The sequence below is a fragment of the Danio rerio genome, chromosome 4 (assembly GCF_049306965.1).
Source record: "Danio rerio strain Tuebingen ecotype United States chromosome 4, GRCz12tu, whole genome shotgun sequence".
Taxonomy (NCBI): domain Eukaryota; kingdom Metazoa; phylum Chordata; class Actinopteri; order Cypriniformes; family Danionidae; genus Danio; species Danio rerio.
The window spans coordinates 340,001-362,500 of NC_133179.1; the positions used below are offsets into that span (position 1 = coordinate 340,001).

Below are 22,500 nucleotides of genomic sequence, written 5' to 3' on the forward strand. Positions count from 1 at the left end.
CAAATATTTCCAATTTTCACATTATATTTATGTCTGGAGTAAAATAAATGCGTTTAAAAACAGCTGTGGTCAATATTATTATTAACCCCTTAGGAAATGATTGCTTTTGATTGTCCACAGAATTGTTGAGTTCCCTAATTAATCTAGTGAATTAGTGTCTTGAAGAATATCTAGTCAAATATGATGTGCTGTCATCATGCCAGAGACCAAAGAAATAATTATTCAAAGTATTATGTTTAATAATGTGCTGAATAACATTTATTAAACAGCACTTGGAAAACAAAAGACACAGCTTGTCTTCAACTGTATGAGGAGTCTTCTACTTGATCAGCGAGTGTTTACTGTTTAATAAATGTCTAGTGGTGAATGATTGATCAGGTTGTGGTCATACAGTAACTCTGAGAGCTCCTCAATATTAGGATGTTGTGGCATTAGTTACTGTGTGTATTTGAAGTCGCTATGAAACTGAAGTTAAGATTGTCCTTTTTCCCCATATTGTGATGTACATCTGATTTTATCCTCTGGGCATTGCTAACAAAATAGTGACTGCTAGCCCCACAGAAAAATGACTGACAGCTCCACCCCAAAGGACTGATAGCTCCGCCCTAAACAACTTAAAGCCCCGCCCTAAAGAACTGATAGCTCCACCCGTAAATGACTGATAGCCCCGCCCTAAATGACTGATAGCTCCACCCTAAATGACTGATTGCTCTACCCTAAAGGACTGATAGCCCCGCCCTAAAGGACTAATAGCTCCACCCTAAATGACTTATAGCTTTACCCCAAATGACTGATAGCCCCGCCCTAAATGACCGATAGCTCCACCCTAAATGACTGATTGCTCCATCCTAAATGACTGATAGCTCCACCCTAAATGACTGATTGCTCCATCCTAAATGACTGATAGCTCCGCCCTAAAGGACTGATAGCCCTGCCCTAAAGAACTGATAGCTCCACCCGTAAATGACTGATAGCCCCGCCCTAAATGACTGATAGCTCCACCCTAAATGACTGATTGCTCCACCCTAAAGGACTGATAGCCCCGCCCTAAAGGACTAATAGCTCCACCCTAAATGACTTATAGCTTTACCCCAAATGACTGATAGCCCCGCCCTAAATGACCGATAGCTCCACCCTAAATGACTGATTGCTCCATCCTAAATGACTGATAGCTCCACCCTAAATGACTGATTGCTCCATCCTAAATGACTGATAGCTCCGCCCTAAAGGACTGATAGCCCTGCCCTAAAGGACTAATAGCTCCACCCTAAATGATTTATAGCTCTGCCCCAAATTACTGATAGCTCCGCCCTTAATCACTGATTTCCCCACCCTAAATGACCGATTGCTTCATTATAAATGACTGATGGCCCCGCCCTAAAGGACTGATCGCTCCACCCTAAGGGACTATTAGCCCCGCCCTAAAGGACTGAAAGCTTCACCCAAAATGACTTATAGCTCCACCCTAAATTACTAATAGCTCCACCCTAAATGATTTATAGCTCTGCCCCAAATTACTGATAGCTCCGCCCTTAATCACTGATTTCCCCACCCTAAATGACCGATTGCTTCATTATAAATGACTGATGGCCCCCCCTAAATGACTGATCGCTCCACCCTAAGGGACTGATAGCCACGCCCTAAAGGACTAAAAGCTCCACCCTAAATGACTTATAGCTCCACCCCAAATGACTGATAGCTCCGTCCTAAAGGACTGATAGCCCCGCCCTAAAGGACTAATAGCTCCACCCTAAATGACTTATAGCTCCACCCTAAATTACTGATAGCTCCACCCTAAATTACTGATTGCCCCACCCTAAATGACTGATAGCTCCACCCTAAAGGACTGATAGCCCCGCCCTAAAGGACTAATAGCTCCACCCTAAATGACTGACTTCCCCACCCTAAAGGACTGATAGCTCCACCCAGAAGGCATCTCCATGTGACCAGTAGTGCAGAAGCGAGGGGCAGGGGGGTCATGCTATTTAATTAATGTTGGAAATGAGAGTGGCATCATTTATATACACAGGAGTACATTTTTACTCCATGCTGATTATACAGACCCAATTGACATTTCTCCTCCATCTTCCTCCACCCACCCACGTGTCTCCATGACCTCTGACCCCTTCACTGAGTTACACACACACACACACACACCACTGTAATGCTAAACACCTGATTTACAGGAAAGCCAGAGGAGACGGCGGCACAGACTGACCATGTACAGTACGAGCCTGCACACACTGCATCTGTGTGAGTGTGTGTGTGTGTAGCGTCCAGCGTCCGTCATCCGCTGATCCACACCTCTATAAACACACAGGCATTTCCTCTTAGTCACAGTCTGCATTTACAACACACACACACACACACACATGCAGGATTCCCAAACACACCTCCACAGCCAGCTCTACACACACTGCACTACTAGAGGAAGACGTTCAGCTGATTCTGAAAGACTGATTTATAAAGAGGTCAACACATCTGAGTGAATAAATGTAATAAAGACAACATATATATGCACCCTCTGTCTGGCTGAGCACGCAGGTGAGATTGATGTGTCTGCTTTTAATCATTATTATCATGTTAGATATCTACATGTTGATGAAATAAGCCCATAGAGAGGAGATTAACAGATGACAGGCTCTTGATAAGCGCATCAGTGTTTGTTCTGCAGGCGAGGGGATTATCAGTGTACTGAAAATATAAGAGCAGCTAATCTGAGTGTCTTCCTGTTTATCCTGCGCTTCACGGCCCTGACGGAGACTTCTGATTCCCAAATAGACGCTACACTGATGCACACACTCCTGTCCTGCTTATTTTGGCCTCGGCTGGAAACAGAAACTGCTGCTGAAGTTCACAAACAATTGCACATAAATATAGACCCTGATGCAGAGTTTCCCACAGGCACGAACACTGCGCTCACACACACACACACACACACGGATTCACCCATGCTCCGAAAGCGACCCAGCGTATGCGTCAAATATGGACAACCACAAATAAAACAACAAGGTGAAAAGCTGAAGGTGTTTTGATGGAAAACTTGAACCAATATTGGGTTTGTCTAAATTTGACCCAACGCTGGCTCAGAACTATGAGCAGCAAGTGACAGAAACTAAATGTGACGCTTTAGAAAAACATAAACACACACACACACACACACACACACACACACACACACAGACACAGATACACAAACACACACAAACATTTATACATAAATACACACACAAACAAACACACACACACAAGCAAAGACACACAGAAACAAGCACACACACACACTTACATGCAGACACAGATACATAAACACACACAAACATTTACATGTACACACACACACTCAAACGTAAACACACACACACACACACACACACACACATACACACATAAACACACACAAACATTTGAACATACAAACACACACACACACACACATAAACATACACAAACATTTAAACATACAAACACACACACACAGATACATAAACACACACAAACATTTGAACATACAAACACACACACACACACACACATGCAGATGCAGATAAAAAAAACACAAAAACATTTACACAAACACACACACCACACACGAACGAAGACCCAGATAAAAAACACGAAACGATTGATACACACACACACAGATACATATAAATAAACTTACACAAACATTTAAACACACACAAGCGCGCACGCACACACACACACACACGCACACACACACACAGATAAATAAATACACAAACGTTTACACATACACACAAACACACACACACACACACACACACACAGATAAATAAATACATAAACATTTACACACACACACACAGATAAATAAATACACAAACACTTACACATGCACACAAACACACACCAACTCAATCACAAACATACTCATTCATCACATTTACACTCACACACACAAACACACACACACAAATTTCACCACACCACAGAATTGCTGAGTAACTCCACACACAAACACTCACTCACACACAAATTCGCAAACACTTACACACACACGCACACTCACACAAGCAACCCCACACACATAAACATGCAGACGAAGATACATAAACACACACAAGCATTTACACGTACACACACACACACACACACACACACACACTCACTCATAAATGCACACTCATAACATTCACGCACAGTTACAAACACATACTCGCACATGTTTTCCACCACACTACAGAATTTCTAAGTCACTCACACACACACAAATTCACTTTCTCTCTCTCACACACACACACACACTTACACACATACAGTTTTCCACCACACTACAGAATCTCGGAGTAACTCCTGACACACACACACACACACACACACACACACACACACACACACACACACCCACAAACACACTATCAGATGTAGATATCGGAGCAATGATCAAACACACTCTTTCTGTTCAGCAGCTCATCACACACACCACACACACACACACACACCACAGGAAAACATGAGGCCGACACGGTAAATGGACATTTGGTTCTCGACTGCCTATAATGTGTTATTCCATCAGTGTGTTCTTCATATTTTCCATGCTTTATGATGATGATGATGATGATATGAGCTCTAAACTGCTATTGCAGATGACAGTGAGCTCACGCCATTCACTCACACTGACTCACACCGCTCGCTTTAGGAGTATTATTTTAGTGGGTTTTCAGAAACCGCGGCGGTATTTCACATGTTATTCAGCCTCTGCTTCCACTGATTTTCCTCATGTAGTGTGTGTCTGCGGTGGAGACGAAACAACTCAAAGCAGACGAGAAAACAGACTTTTATTTCAATTTATTTATCAATGCTAAAAGAAATACAATGATCAAACCTGTGCAGAAAAAAACAATCGCCAAAATAATGATAATAATAAATTAATAGTCAAATATTTAACTTAATAGTTAAGTTAAATAAGGCGCATATAAAACAATATAACTTATTACTATACAAATGTAACGAAATTACATTGAACACATATTGCTACAAATGTAACGAAATTAAATACTTATTGCGACAAATGCAACAAAATTACAAACTTATTAATGAAATAAACATTTAAAATGTAATGAAATTAAACAGTAATTGCAACAAATGAAACGAAATTACATTAAAATTTTTGTGACAAATGTATCAAAATTAAACACTTATTAATATAAAAAATTAAACACATTGTTACAAGTGTAACAAAATTAAACACTTATCAATGTAACAAAATTAAACACTTATTAATGTAACAAAATTAAACACTTATTAATGTAACAAAATTAAACACTTATTAATGTAACAAAATAAAACACTTATTGCTACAAAAGTAACGAAATAAACACTTATTAATATAATGAAACTAAACACTTATAGCTACAAATGTAACAAAATGACATTAAACACATATTGCTACCAATGTAATGAAATTAAACACTTATTGCTACAAATGAAACTAAATTACATTAAACAAATATTACAACAAATGTAGCAAAATTAAACACTTATTGCTACAAAAATTACGAAATAAACATTAATGTAATGAAATAAACACTTATTGATACAAAAGTAACGAAATAAACACTTATTAATGTAACGAAATTAAACACCTAGCTACAAATAAAACGAAATTACATTAAACACTTATTGCAACAAATGTAACAGAATTAAACACTTATTGCTACAATAGTAACGAAATAAACATTAATGTAATGAAATAAACACTTATTGATACAAAAGTAACGAAATAAACACTTATTAATGTAACGAAATTAAACACCTAGCTACAAATAAAACGAAATTACATTAAACACTTATTGCGACAAATGTAACAGAAATAAACACTTATTGCTTCAAATGTAGCAAAATTAAACACTTATTGCTACAAAAGTAACAAAATAAACATTTATGTAACGAAATTAAACATTTTTTGCAACACATGTAACGAAATTACATTAAACAAACACGTATTACTACTAATGTAACAAAATTAAACACTTATTGCTATAAATGCAACGAAATTACATTAAACACGTATTGCTACACATGTAACAAAATAAACGCTCAATGTAACGAAATTAAACACTTATTAATGTTACAAAATTAAACAGTTATTGCAACAAATACAACGAAATTAAACACTTATTTATTAATTTATTCATGAATAAAAAGATACAAACACAATCGATTTTAAATCAATATAAAAAGAAAATACAAGTTACATTAACAGCATTTCTACACAGAGCCAAAAATAGAAAACAAACAAAGTAAGGGGTAAATTACAATACAATAGAAGTGTATAAAAATAAATAAATTAATTAAAAGCATCACAAGCTCTCTAAATATCAGCGTGAGCAGATAACAGCTCTTTATTTAGCACCAATAATCGGACACATTTTTTGTTGTTGCACAAATGGAAAGATTTGAGCAGTGAGTCAACCTCAAACACAAAATGTCGAAAAGTAAGAGTAAAAAAAGACATTTACATTATGAAGTCACTTCCATTACGTCATGCGTCTGTAACGCAGCTCGGCGCGCTGTGATTGGCTGAGGCGGCGGCGCGCGTCGCCCTGACGCACTATATATACGGAGCGCGCGGAGCCCTCCAGAGAGTCAGCAGGAGCTCCAGCAGCAGCACTCCAGCATCATGAAGCCCACATCTGTGCTCTTTTCTCGGTCACAGCAGCACTTCTTCAGCTCGATGAAGCCCGTATTTCTGCTCTTCTGTCTGCTGTGTGTGATGGAGGAGCGCGCGGACGCATGCTCGTGCGCGATCTCGCACCCGCAGGACGCGTACTGCCACTCCGACATCGGTAAGCAGAAAACCCCGAGTGTGTGTGTGTGCAAGTGTGTGTGACGGACTGTAAGGTGACACTCGCTGTTATGTAAGTGTTGATATTTACTGAGCATCCGTCGATCAGTGCGTCACTGCAGGAAAAGTTCGCGCAGAGTTTAATCTGTGTCAGATTCTTTATCAGCACAATCAAATGTGTGTTTGCCCTTCTGTTCAGTGCACATGCACTTTTCTAAAACAACAGCACTAACAGCAAGAAGAGATAATGCAATGCATAAAAGATAATGATATTTATAATAATTATTATTATTAATAATAATGATAATTAATCATAATTATAATAATGAAAGTGCATTTTTAGCATAAAAATGACTTAAAGATAAAGTTCACACAAAAAAGAAAATGTTCTGTCATCATTTAGCCTACTTTCATCAGTTGCACACTAAAAGAAGATATTTAGCAGAATGCTGAAGACCTGTAACCATTGACTTTTTTTTTTACTATGGAGGTCAATGGTTACCATTTTCAGTTTAACCGTTTAAATCTTTAGTTTTTAAATAAATTAAATATTTTTAAAAATATTTTTATTTTTAGACAAAAAATGAAAGTGTTTCCTATTTTAGGAAAAGCGTTATAAAATAATAAAAGTGTTTCCTATTTTATTTTTCTTCTGGAGAAAGTTATTTATTGTAGTTTGGCTGGAATTAAATAATAAATAAATAAATAAATAAATAGATGAGCTCTAATGGATTCTGATTGTCATCTAAATGTGATTTCAGTCTGGTGTTTGTTGTAGTTGTGCTGTTTTACAGTGATGTTCATGTGGAGAAGTTTTCATAACTTGTTATGGATTTTAATGTCAACACGACTTCCATTAACTTGTAAAGAGAAATGAAGCTATTCCTGTGCTGGAGGAGTGAGTGTTCTCTTTATACTCATGATGGTGAAAGTGTTGTGCGTCTCTGAAGTGATGTTGCTTTTGTTGTCATCTCTGATTCATCAGTCGCCTGTCAAGCAGCGCAGTGTGCGGACTTCAGGATGCTTGTTACTGTTTATTAATGTGTGGATATCTGTTGGTGTGTTGATGTTTGCTAGTGTGTGGATAGTTGTTTGATGTTTGTGTTCGATTGTGTTGATGTTTGTTAGTGTTTATTAGTGTGTAGAGATTGTAAGTGTTGATGTTTGTGTAGCTGTTTGTTAGTGTTTATTAGTGTGTGGACATGTGTTAGTGTGTTGATGTCGGGGCCTGTACTATGAAGATGGATTAGCTGAATAGCCAGATAAGTTTCAACTCAGTTTGTACCAATCCTGAGTTTAGATATCATGAAGGCAGCATGGTAACTAAACATGCTCTGGGACGTGTTCAGGATAAGTTCAGGTTTTGTTCAAATTGTGTTCAGGATATATTCAGGTTGTGTTCATGTTTAGTTCAGGATAAATATTCAGGTTTTATTCAGTTTGTGCTTAGACTGTATTCAGGTTAAGTTCAGGTTATATTCAGGTTATGTTCAGGTTAAGTTCAAGATGTATATTCAGGTTATATTCAGGTGGTGTTTAGACTGTATTCAGGTTAAGTTCAGGATAAATATTCATGATATATTCAGGTTGTGTTCATGTTTAGTTCAGGATATATATTCAGGTTTTATTCAGTTTGTGTTTAGACTGTATTCAGGTTAAGTTCAGGTTACACTCAGGTTATGTTCAGGGTTATTTCAGGATATATTCAGATTGTGATAAGGTTAAGTTTAGAATAAATACTCAGGTTTTATTCAGTTTGTGTTCAGACTGTATTCAGGGTAAATTCAGATTATATTCAGGTTGTGTTCAGGTTAAGTTCAGGATAAAAAATTCTGGTTATATTCAGCTTGTGTTCAGGTTAAGTTCAGGATTTATTTTTCTGACTGTATTCGGGTTAAGTTCAGTTTGTGTTCATGTTAAATTCAGAATATGTTCAGGTTATGTTTAGGCTGTGTTCAGGTTATATACAGGCAGTGTTCAGAATATGTTCAGGTTATAATTGTATCCAGGTTAGGTTCAAGATATGTTCAGATTATGTTGAGGTTGTGTTCAAGCTAAATTCAGGATTTGTTCAGATTTTATTTAGGTTGTGTTCAAGTTAAGTTCTGCATATGTTCATGTTTTAGTCAGGTTATCTTCAGGTTATAATCAGGTTGTGTTCAATAAAAGTTCACAATATGTTCAGGTTATAGTCAGGTTGTGTTCAGGTTATGTTTAGGTTATAGTCTTGTTGTGTTCAGGTTATAGTCAGGCTGTGTTTAGGTTATGTTTAGGTTATAGTCATGTTGTGTTCAGGTTATAGTCAGGCTGTGTTTAGGTTATGTTTAGGTTATAGTCAGGTTGTGTTCAGGTTATAGTCAGGTTGTGTTCAGGTTATGTTTAGGTTATAGTCTTGTTGTGTTCAGGTTATAGTCAGGTTGTGTTAAGGTTATGTTTAGGTTATAGTCATGTTGTGTTCAGGTTATAGTCAGGTTGTGTTCAGGTTATAGTCAGGTTGTGTTAAGGTTATGTTTAGGTTATAGTCATGTTGTGTTCAGGTTATAGTCAGGCTGTGTTTAGGTTATGTTTAGGTTATAGTCATGTTGTGTTCAGGTTATAGTCAGGCTGTGTTTAGGTTATAGTCAGGTTGTGTTAAGGTTATGTTTAGGTTATAGTCATGTTGTGTTCAGGTTATAGTCAGGCTGTGTTTAGGTTATGTTTAGGTTATAGTCATGTTGTGTTCAGGTTATAGTCAGGCTGTGTTTAGGTTATGTTTAGGTTATAGTCTTGTTGTGTTCAGGTTATAGTCAGGCTGTGTTTAGGTTATGTTTAGGTTATAGTCTTGTTGTGTTCAGGTTATAGTCAGGCTGTGTTTAGGTTATGTTTAGGTTATAGTCTTGTTGTGTTCAGGTTATAGTCAGGTTGTGTTAAGGTTATGTTTAGGTTATGGTCATGTTGTGTTCAGGTTAAAGTCAGGTTTAGATTGTGTTCAGATTTGAAGTTTGATGTTTTGTCAACCCTAAACTAATTCTAAGTTTGTTCAGCCGGCATATCCCAGCATTATAATCTCTGCCTAAGCTGGTTGTTTTGCTCCTGACCTGCGCTCATCTGACAGGAAAATGTGGGTCTGGAGTTTGCGGCTCCTGAGGCTCAGCGGAGGATAAGCGGAGCCGGACTGTCTGCTTAAGAGGCCACATATGACCAGCATACTGATGATCTGTTTGTGGATAAACTAGATATTGAGATGTCCCATAAAATGTGACTCTGGCTTTGTGCTGGTATTCATGCTGTATGAAAGGCGAAGACTGCAGCTATTGTGAGTGTGTGAATCGGTGGCTCGGCTCCAGGCGTGCAGATTTCAGAATGCAGAAGGCTTCGCAGCCGCTGCCATGTGTAGCATATTTCCAGAGGCATCAGATGGAGCGACGGCTGCGGGCCAACGAAGACAGCATACGCTTCAGTGTGGATGTAGACGAACACACACACACACAAACACACACGTCTCCGTATGTTAGGAAGAATTCAAGTGTCTCCAAAAACTGCTTTGATATCGCTCACAAAGAAATCTGAGCCATTATCAATTTCCCATTGAAATATCATGGAGAGCAGCAGCAGTTGATCAGAGTTTACAATAACACTAACACTTCAGAGTCATGGTCAACACTTACTAATGCATTATTAAAGTACACTTACATTACAGCTAACGCACAGTGAGTGAACATGAGCTAACGGGAGCTGATGAGCTAACAGCACCTGATGTTATTTAACCTAAATAAAGTTCACTAAGATTTGTAAGATCAATTTAATAACTCTGTGTTAGAAATGAATCATTATTCATGATATTATAGAGATTATTTTGTCATTAAAGCGACAGGTCAACATTCACAGATGCACACAGATCTGTTTGGCCAGGCTGTGGATTAAAGCTCATGATATTGTAGATAACTGTTTCATTAAATGATGATGATGATGATGATTATGAAGATGAATATGATGATGAAGATGGTGACTCATGAGCTTCAGCAGCTCTCTTTTTCTCTCTGTACTCTCAGATGAATCACTGATGTGCCAATGTGCTGCTTAAATCATAAAACAGAGGCGGCAGAAATACACAGCAGCACACACACACTGCCAAAAACATTCCTCCAAACACACACTCTCACACACACACACACACATAGAGAGACACACATACTCATATATATCCACACACACACTCATCCACACACAGATACAGACACACACACACACACACAAACACACACAGAGACAGACAGACACATGCATGTTCATCCACATGCACGCGCACACACACACACAAACACATATCTAAACACACACACTTATCTACCCATACAAACACAGACACACTCATACACATAAACGGACACACACCCATCAACACACAAACTCATCCGAATACACACACGTACTTATTCACACACAGAAATTCACACTCACAGACACACACACAGGCAGAAATGTGAGAAAACGAACACACCATTGGCAGATTTTTAAAAGGGGAGGAGCTACCATATGCCATATGCAGTTGAGGTCAGATCAAACACTTTAACACTCGTTCTGGGTTGACGTAACTTGTTTGTGTGAAGTTCAGTGAGCTTTGATCAGTATCTGAGTAAATGAGTGTCCTGCGTGTGTGTGTGTGTGTGTGTGTGTGTGTGTGTGTGTAGATCTGCAGTTGGCAGGTCTTGAGAAGGGATTGAAACGCTTCATTCACTCTTTAGGGCTCCAGATTAGTGTTGTGCCCTACACTCTGTGCTTTGAGCAGGAGCTCTGATCTACTGCACGCACACACACGCACGCACTCACGCACACACACACACACACACACACACGCACACGCGCACACACACACACACACACACACACTTACACGCCTCTGTCAGCCGTGAATCACTCCTGCAGAGGAGGATCTGCTGTTGTAACCCATTTACTCCTCCATCATCCCTCCATCAGTCCGGCCGGCCGCCACCTACTTTCTGCCATGTAAATCAGAGTGTTAGCGCTCATGAATATGCATGAGTGACAGCGGGCGCTCATGTATGATTCAGAGGACGGCTGCTCTTAAATATAGCCTGCGGGACGGACGGAGGGCCGGTCAGGTGCCCACACACACACACACACACACACACACTAATAAACAGCCGTGGTCTGGAACTGGGCTACACTTACACACGCACACACACACACACACACAGAAAACTATTAAGTGGCTCTCAGCCAATCAGGGCACAGCAAAGCGGAGGTCAACAACATGACCGATTAACCCTGAGTGTCAACAAGAGGTCAGACCGGTGTGTGTGTGAGTGTGTTAATGGTGAGGAGTGTGTGTCGGTGCTGGACACTGGATCAGGTTACTAGGGTTTGCAGGGCATTATGGGATTGAGGCTTCGGCCTCATTCTGCAGTCTCTGAGGAAGCAGTCTAGTTCCTCACACACACACCAGAATCTGGCCAACACTGTGTGACACACACACACACTTTACACATATATACACACACACACACACACATATACACACACACACACATATATAGACGTCACATACGTAATACATACATTTACACACACACTTTAAAAAACATAACACACACACACTTCTAAACATTACGGACGCGTGTGTGTGTGTTGTCAGAGCTGCTGATCACTCTGATTGATCTCGCTTCATCTTTAAATCAGACTAATCAGGTGTTTCATCTGTGTATATGCAGTCTGGGATTGTTTACTGTGTGCTGTGCTCCAGAGAGTACCCATGATGCCTCAACAATGTGTGTGTGTGTGTGTGTGTGTGTGTTTGCAGTGATCAGGGCTAAAGTGGTGGGCAAGAAGCTACTGGACGATGGTCCGTTCGGGACGCTGCGATACACAGTCAAACAGATGAAGGTGAGGAGTAAACACACACACACACACACACACACACACACACCAGCAGCCTGCTCATCCTTGTGTCCTCTTGCTTTGTGTGTCTGTGGTATTAAACCTGTGTGTGTGAGTGTGTGTGTCTGTGTGGTGTTAAATCTATGTGTGTGTGGCATTACTATGTGTGTGTATGCTATTATATCTGTGTGTGCATGTGTGTTATTAAATCTGTGTGCTCGCAATTAAACATGTGTGTGTGCTATTAAACCTGTCTGTCTGTCTGTGTGTGTGTGTGTATGCTATTATATGTGTGTTGCATTTGTGTTATTAAACCTGTGTGTGCTATTAAACCTGTCTGTGTGTGTGTGTGTGTGCGCGCAATTAAACCTGTGTGTGTGTGTGTGTGTGTGCAGATGTACAAGGGCTTCGAGAAGATTCAGCACGTGCAGTACGTCTACACACACGACTCTGAGAGTATGTGCGGAGTCAAGTTCGACATCAACAAATACCAGTACCTGATCACAGGTGAGACACACGCACACACACCACCATCGTCAACACAGACACACACACACACAAACACACACACACACACACACACAGTTACAGCAGCACGCACTGCATTAAAACATTCCACTCCAGCTGACAGACTTACTGCCGTGAATCGTGGGACAGTGCGCCTACACACACACACACACACACACACACACACACACACACACACACACACACACACACACACACACACAGTGTTTTGATGTGAGTGTAATATTAGCAGATCATGACTCATTAAACTGCACTGATTAAACCACTCAGTGGCAAATGTGTGTGTTGTGTGCGCGAGTGTGTGTGTCAGTGTTTCTTTGTGCATTTTTGTGCAGTGTATGTGTGTGTGAGCCTGTTTGTGTGTGTGTGTCTGTCTTTCTTTGTGCTCGATGTGTGAGTGTGTTTTATTGAGTGTGTGTGTGTCTGTCTTTGTGCTTAGTTTGTGAGTGTGTTTGCAAGTGTGTGTGTACCTGTCTTTGTGTGTGTGTGTGTGTGTGTCTGTGTATGTATACATGTGTATCTATGTATTGTCTGTCTTCCTTTGTGCTTTGTGTTTGTATGAGTGTGTGTGTATGTGTTTGTGTATCTGTCTGTGTGTGTGTGTATGTCTGTGTGTATGTACTTGTATGTTTCTATATGTGTGTGTGTGTGTGTGTGTGTGTGTGTGTGTGTGTGTGCAGCTGTTGTGCTGAAAGTGTTAATCCTCAGACTGTTAAATATAGAAGGCAGGATTGTGAGCCACAGAAAGTGACGGTGTGTGTGTGTGTGTGTGTGTGTGTGTGTGTGTGCAGGGCGTGTTCATGACGGACGCCTCTACACGGGTCTGTGTAACTTTAACCGGCGCTGGGAGCATCTCTCACTGGCGCAAAAGAAGGGCATCAACCACCGCTATCAGCTCGGCTGCAGCTGCAGGGTGAGACGCCTTCATTCCCATAATGCACCTCACACATACAGTAATGCAACACTGCAGAGCGACACACACTCTTTATCACCTTCATCACTTCATCATCATCATCATCATCATCATCATCATCGTAGACCTACAAATAGTCACACATCTGAATCTAGATAATAATGTGTATTTTTCAATATATTTATTAGTAATATCACAAATTTCCTCCAATTTTATTTTATTTTTAATTGAGTATTTTTGAAATCTTAAATGGTTCATGTTTTAGCAGTTTATTTAGTGCTATTTTATTATCTCCATATTTAATTACGTTATATTATATATATATATATATATATATATATATATATATATATATATATATATATATTTAATTATGAAATATTTTTACAATTGCGATTATTAAGTTTAGCCATTATTATTATTATATTTTAATTATATTATAATTATATTATATTATTATAATTTTATATTATTTTAAATTATAATTATATTACATTATTATATTATATTATATTATATTATTATATTAGAATTAGATTATATTACATTATTATATTATATTATATTATTATATTATTATATTAGAATTAGATTATATTACATTATTATATTATAATATTATTTTTATATTATATTATATTATTATTATTATATTATATTATATTATATTATATTATATTATATTATATTATATTATATTATATTATATTATATTATATTATATTATATTATATTATAATCAAATTGGCGACATTGTGTCTCAGTGTTTAGCACTGTGGCCTCACAGTAAGAAGGTCGCTGGTTCGAGCCCAGCTGGGTCAGTTGACATTGCTCTGTGGAGTTTGCATGTTCTCCTCGTGTTGGCGTAGGTTTCCCCCACAGTCCAAACACATGTGCTATAGGGAGGTGATGAATTACATTGGCTGTAGTGTATAAGTGTGTGTGTTTGTATGAGTGTGTATGTGTGTTTCCCAGTACTGGGTTGCAGCTGGAAGGGCATCCGCTGTGTAAAACATATGCTGGAATAGTTGGCAGTTCATTCAGCTGTGCCGACCCCTGATGAATAAAGAGACTAAGCTAAAAAGAGAATGAATGAATGAGTATTATCAGTGTTAGGGAACTATTCTGGCAATTTGTATAATGCATTTATTCATTCTGCATGATTTAAATTGAAGGTAATGTTATGATTTACCTTAAACCTGTAAGATTTTACTTTATTTTGAGCAGTTTTTGGTTAAACGGTGTTTCTTACACAATTAAAAATATACTGAAAGCTGCATGTTCAGTCAGTGCTGACCCTGTGCACCACAGCTCAAGCAGACAGTCAGACGCGCTGGTTAAAGAGATTCAAATGAGGTCCAGAGGAGCTTAAATGAGGAAGAAACATTGAAAATCAAAGTGCATTGACTCTACACTCCTGCAGATGTTCACTTCAGAGGAAATAAATCAAGCTCAGGCTTTGAACAGCGTTAAACATCCGGTTCTCAATATCACTGAGACTCAGAGACACGTCAGAAACGATCTGTGTAAAGCTCAGATATGCGGCTTTCAGAGGTGAAAAACACTTCTCTGATCAATGAGTCGCATTCATCAACACCTGCACTGACACACACTGAAGGAGACGCTTCACTACACCTGCTGACACACACACACTCACACACACACACACACACACACACACACACACACACACACACACACACACACACACACACACACACACACACACACACACACACACACACACACACACACACAGAGCACTATATACAGCATTAATATGGAATTTTCTGTACAATCTGTTTTGAACGAATCATTTAAGTCAGTTTCTTTTCTAAATGAATCCACAGTTTTAAATGAATATAGCGAATGAATGATTGAAATATGAATAAATCATTTGAGCAACGATTCATTGATCCATTTATAAAGACAGCCACTTGCTTCTTTTCTGAATGGATCAGCAGTTATGAATGAATCAGCTGAATGACTCCTGAGTGAATCTGTTTCCTGAACAAATTATTTCATCAACTGATACAATGAACTAGGGCCTTGCTTCCTTTCTAAATGAATCAGCTGTTTTGAATGAATCACTCCAGAATTAATCTGTTTCTGAATCGATCACTTGAGCATCTCATTCAATGATTCAGTCACATGCGGCTGTTCTAAATGAATCAGCTGTTTTGAATTAATCGATTGAATGAACGACTCCTCAATGAATCTGTTTCTGAAATAATCATTAGAGCAACTGATTCAATGATCCATTTTTAAAGTCAGTCATGTTTTTCTGGTCTAAATGAATCAGCAGTTTTGAATTAATCACTCCTGGATTAATCCGTTTCTGAATTAATGAATAGAGTATTGATTCAATAATTCAGCCACTTGCTGCTTTTCTAAACGAATCAGCTGTTTTGAATGAATCAATTGAAAGAACAACTCCTGACTGAATTGGTTTCTGAATGAATCATTTGAGCATCTGATTCAAACATCCATTCATGCTTCTTTTGTAAATGAATCAGTTGTTTTAAATGAATCAATTGAATGATACTAATAATGTGCGTGTATGTGTGTGTGCGCAGATCAAGCCTTGTCACTTGCCGCCTTGATTTTAATGAATCATTTGAGCTACTGATTTAATGATCAATGTATGCTTCTTTTCTAAATGAATCAGCTGTTTTGAATGAATCACTTGAACATCTGATTCAATAATTCAGTAACTTGCTTCTATTCTAAATGAATCTTTTCAGTTTTGAATGAACAGATTGAATCAATCTGGGGGTTTTAATGTATATGTGTGTGTGTGTGTGTGCAGATCAAGCCGTGCCACACGCTGCCGTGTTTCGTGACGTCTAAGAGCGAGTGTCTGTGGACGGACATGCTCTCTCATTTCGGCTACCCGGGCTACCAGTCACGCCACTACGCCTGCATCCAGCAGAAAGAGGGCTACTGCAGCTGGTACAGAGGGATGAGTGGACGCGACAAGATCACCATCAACACCACTGACCCCTGATCACACACACACACACACACATGCACACACACTGGCAGTAATCCGTCCAGTCCTGCTTCTACAACATCCATGTGTTTTACCTGCCAGATTTATCTATTTATGAGCGTCTGCGTTCAGATCCTGAACACGTTCTGTCCTTGCCGTTTATGATATATAAGCTATGAAATGGTGATTTTTAGTATTTTTTTATTACTTTATTAAAAGAAACTGTAGATGTATTATCATCATCTTTGTATCAACAACTGTGCTGATGACGAAAGAGGAGAGAGATCTTAAAAAATATATTAAAAACACACACACAAACATTTCTACTGTACTTTACAGAATAAAAGTCACGTATGGACACACTTTAATATCATTTGTCATATAAAACAGTCCTTAATTCAAATGTTTTTAAACGTGCATCACATTAGTCATGTTTAAAATTAATAATTTAAATGTAAAACACATTTAAGGTAACTATACAAGCTATTTCAACTTAAAGTTCACTCAAAAAATGAAAATGTACTCGTTATTTACTCACTCAAGTGTTAAAAACTTGAGTTTGTGTCATTCTTTTTTATCAAAAATCAAGATATTCTGAAATGTATTCTGCCTTTTCATATAATATAAATAAATCATTTTTATTGGGGTGCACTGTCCCTTTAAATCAATTAAACTGACTTAAAACATTAAATTATTTACTTTATTTTAACCTGATCAACTAATGTCCAAATAACACAAAACATGACATATTGATCATATTATTTATTTACAGTGTAATAAACTGCGTTTATAGTAAAAATCAAGCCTTAAACTCATTACACTTTAACCAGGATTTTATCTACAAGTGGCTTCAGGTATGGCTTTTATTCTGTAAAGTGTGGTGGATGTACAGATCCTGGCGGTGCTGAATATGACTCAAACACATCATCGATATTGAACAGCTAGAGTAATCTTCTGTACCACTAAACTCGTGTTCATTTCGTCAGGTTTTCTGCTCCATTCCTCTGTCGGAGGCTGAGATGTGAACTAGCGGATGAAGACTAGTCAACAGAAGACTAGTTAACTGAGGACTAGTCAACAGAAGACTAGTTAACTGGAGACTAGTTACCTTGAACTGAGGACTAGTCAACAGAAGACTAGTTATCTTTAACTGAAGACTAGTCAAGAGAAGACTAGTTAACTGAGGACTAGTAACCCTTAACTGAGGACTAGTCAAGACTAGTTAACTGAGGACTAGTAACACTTAACTGAGGACTAGTCAACAGAAGACTAGTTAATTGGAGACTAGTTACCTTGAACTGAGGACTAGATAACAGAACACTAGTTAGCTTAGGACTAGTCAAAAGAAGAATAGTTAACTGAGGACTAGTAACCCTTAACTGAGGACTAGTCAAGAGAAGACTAGTTAACTGAGGACTAGTAACCCTTAACTTAGAAATCGTCAACAGAAGACTAGTTAATTGGAGACTACTTATCTTTAACTGAGGACTAGTCAACAGAAGACTAGTTAACTGAGGACTAGTTTTCTTTAACTGAGGACTAGTCAACAGAAGACTGGTTAACTGATGACTAGATAACAGAACACTAGTTAGCTGAGGACTAGTCTGAGGACTAGTTAATTGGAGACTACTTATCTTTAACTGAGGACTAGTCAACAGAAGACTAGTTAACTGAGGACTAGTTTTCTTTAACTGAGGACTAGTCAACAGAAGACTGGTTAACTGATGACTAGATAACAGAACACTAGTTAGCTGAGGACTAGTCAACAAAAGACTAGTTAACTGAGGACTAGTAACCTTTAACTGAAGACTAGTCAACAGAAAACTAGTTATCTTTAACTGAAGACTAGTCAAGAGAAGACTAGTTAACTGAGGACTAGTAACCCTTAACTGAGGACTAGTCAAGAGAAGACTAGTTAATTGGAGACTACTTATCTTTAACTGAGGACTAGTCAACAAAAGACTAGTTAGCTGAGGACTAGTTTTCTTTAACTGAGGACTAGTCAACAGAAGACTGGTTAGCTGAGGACTAGTAACATTTAACTGAGGACTAGTCAACAAAAGGCTAGTCAACAGAAGACTAGTTAAGAGAAGACTGGTTAACTAAGGACTAGTTACCTGCTGGTTAAGCTGGTCAGTCTCAGCCTCTGACTGGTGTTTTTATAACATGTAAATAATCTGTCTGTAACACAAACATCCTGATCTGATCACATTCATCCAATAAAGTGAGAGAGAATGTGTGTGTGTGTGTGTGTGTGTGTGTGAGAGAGAGAGAGAAAGTGTGTCTGAGAAAGAAAGTGAGAAGTGTGTGTGTGTCAGAGGGAGAAAGTTTGTCTGTGTGTGTGTGTGTGTGTGTGTTGGTTTTGGAGAACACAATTGTATAATGAGTATATAATAAGTGAGTATATAAGGTATACAAATTTTTACTGTATAAATGCATTATACCTACGGAGAGTCCTTATAAACTGCATATATGAGTGTGAGAGCGTGTGTGTGTGAGTGTGTGTGAGTGTGTGTGTCTCAGAGAGAGAGAGTTGATCATGTCTCAGTTTAGAGCTTTGGAAAATGTTTGATTTTTAATTTCTCTGTTTTATATTTTTATAATAAACTGTTGTGAAAATGCAGCCTGACTCTGTCATTACTGCCACAGCACTAGAAAGGCAACAGGACTAGTTAGTGTGTGCACTAGTTAGCGACTCACCATCTGTGTGTGGTTTGGGAAGAAGGTTTGCTCGTTGAGTGGAAACTTCTCCGGGCCGAGAGTCTGATAGAGCTTGATCATGTGGGAAAACTGAAGAGAGAACACACACACACACACACACACACATTAGTAATACAGAGAAAACACACACACACCAAACCCACAGCCATTTATTAATAATAATAACATTAATAAATAATCTATAAATGTTTTTTTATGTTGTGTTTGTGAATGCTGGATTCTGATTGGCTGATGAGTGTAATAATCCAGTGTGCTGTTATTATCAGATAAACACACACACAAACACAAACACACACACACACTCGATGATGAACACATGATCTATTCTACACTCTCATTCATGACTGCAGCTCAATTCACTGTTGCAGCTCCAGAAAGTAGAGCAGATTAAAGTGAGCAGTGTAGCATGTCGGTAATGAATAATATCACACAGGAACTCACGCATTTACAGCAGAATAAAAGACCATATGAGCACCTCTATAATGCAGAAGGTCAGGGTTATGATCAGCCTCCGAGCTTATGAATGTGCTCAGTGTTTCCGCAGGATCATGTGACGGTGTGTGTGTGTGTGTGTGTGTGTGTGTGTGTGAGATAACGCTGTGTGTTTTGTCTTCTTCATGAGTAGTTTAGTCTGCTGTGGCTGAAACACTCAATCCTCCCTCAGCTCTGTTTAAAGGCCAGGAATCCTGCTTTATCCATTGGCTCTAAACGCAAACACACACTCCAGGAGAAATACAGCAACACACACACACACTCACAGTCTACTAGTAAATGGATTTTTCTGACGTTAATTATAGTAAACTCAATTAAATCTACATGTTTAGCTTCAAAATGTACACTGTAGAGTGACATGAGTGTATGAAATAAACACACACACACACACACACACACACACACACACACACATATGTAAAGTGCTGAAAGTGTTGGGTGAACGCCTCAATAATCAAGACAATATCCTGATCGCTCTTCATAATCAATAATATTCTGCTTTTTATTAATGATTCGGTCACTGGAAAATGAATATTTATTATTTTATATTTATTAAACAGTCATTTAAATTTTAAATAATACAAATATTTCACAATAATCTAACAATATATAGATAATACTGAAGATAAACATGATATAAGCTTATTTACAAAAACGTTCATTACAAAGTCTGAGACTTAAGGTGTGTGTGTGTGTGTGTGTGTGTGTGTGTGTGTGTGTGTGTGTGTGTGTGTGTGTGTGTGTGTGTGTGTGTGTGTGTGTGTGTGAGACGCACCACCCAGGGTTTGCTGCAGAAGTTGTATATGGAGAAGAGTGTGTTGACGCTGGGGATGGAGCCGTAATGGAGGCCGATCACCAGATTCCGGAAGTCCTCGCCGGGGGTCATACTGTACGCATGCTGGCGGACCAGCACAAAATCTGGCTTCACAGACCTGCACACACACACACACACACACACACACACACACACACACACGTCAGCAAACCACTACAACACATGCAGAGCAGCAGACGAATGAACAACAGCTGCACACACACATCTGTCTCACACACACATACACATCTGTCACTGAGAGCACATGTGTGGAGAGACTGAGACAGAAGATACACACTCACACACACACACACACACACAAACACACACAGAGTGAATAAATGCACAGAAAGCAAGCTTGAAAAAAAAAACAGTCTGGACTGACTGGATCTGCTTTAGGAATGTGCCGGAACACACACACACACACACACACACACACACACACACACACACACATAAAAACACACCTGACCACTTTAGTTCCTCCTCGAGTGACCTGAATGTCCACCGTACAGCCAGAGTTCACACACGACACCAGATTGATCTCGGAGAACTCGGCCTGAAACACACACACACACACACACACACACACACACACACACACACACACACACACACACACACACACACACACACACAGTTAAACACAAAAAAAGTATATAAAAGTAATAGCTCCTGCCCCAAACTCACAACATCTGTCAGTCAAAATGACAACCCCGCCCCCAAAACCATGCCATTGGCCAATCAAACGAATAGCCCCACCCAAACCCATCCTACTGCTCAGCTGTTTTAATAATTTCCTCATATATTTATTTATTTTTCTCATATATTTTAGTCCTTTATATGAAAGTTTTTGGGGTGGCATGGTTTCTTTGTGGTTAGCTCAGCAAGAAGGTTGCTGGTTTGAGCCTCGGCTGGGTCAGTTGGTGTTTCTGTGTGGAGTTTGCATGTTCTCCCCATGTTGGCGTGGGTTTCCCCCACAGTCTAAACACTTGTGCTATAGGGGAATTGATCAACTAAACTGGCCGTAGTGTACGAGTGTGTGTGTGAATGAGTGTGTATGGCTGTTTCCCAGTACTGGGTAGCAGCTGGAAGGGCATCCACCATGTAAAACATATGCAGGAATAGTTGGCGGTTCATTCCGCTGTGGAGACCTCTGAATAATAAAGGGACTACGCTGAAAAGAAAATGAATGAATGAAACATCAATCGCAGATTTCTATGAATATAACAACAATAGTCTGATGATTATTCTGATGATATGTAAATATTATTTTATGTAAATAAGAGCCAATATTTAGCTGAGTATTGTTATATTAATGAAAACACTTTTCCAGCCACACAAACATGGCA

General features: G+C 38.8%; 2 protein-coding genes across 2 annotated transcripts in view; one reads left to right on the plus strand and one right to left on the minus strand.

The window, feature by feature from the left end:
- syn3 (synapsin III) overlaps positions 1–22,500 on the minus strand; it is a 35,190-nt gene that overhangs the window by 7,149 nt on the left and 5,541 nt on the right. Inside the window, 3 exon segments of the mRNA NM_001353964.1 lie at positions 19,822–19,911; positions 21,110–21,266; positions 21,616–21,707. Of these exon segments, the coding sequence (NP_001340893.1) occupies positions 19,822–19,911; positions 21,110–21,266; positions 21,616–21,707 (339 nt within the window).
- On the plus strand, positions 6,608–19,744 carry LOC101885062 (metalloproteinase inhibitor 3). The gene is made up of 5 exons (XM_073946795.1): positions 6,608–6,812; positions 12,612–12,694; positions 13,084–13,195; positions 14,008–14,129; positions 16,939–19,744. Exons 1-5 carry the CDS (start codon positions 6,647–6,649, stop codon positions 17,134–17,136), a joined length of 681 nt encoding a protein of 226 aa, XP_073802896.1. The 5' UTR covers positions 6,608–6,646; the 3' UTR covers positions 17,137–19,744.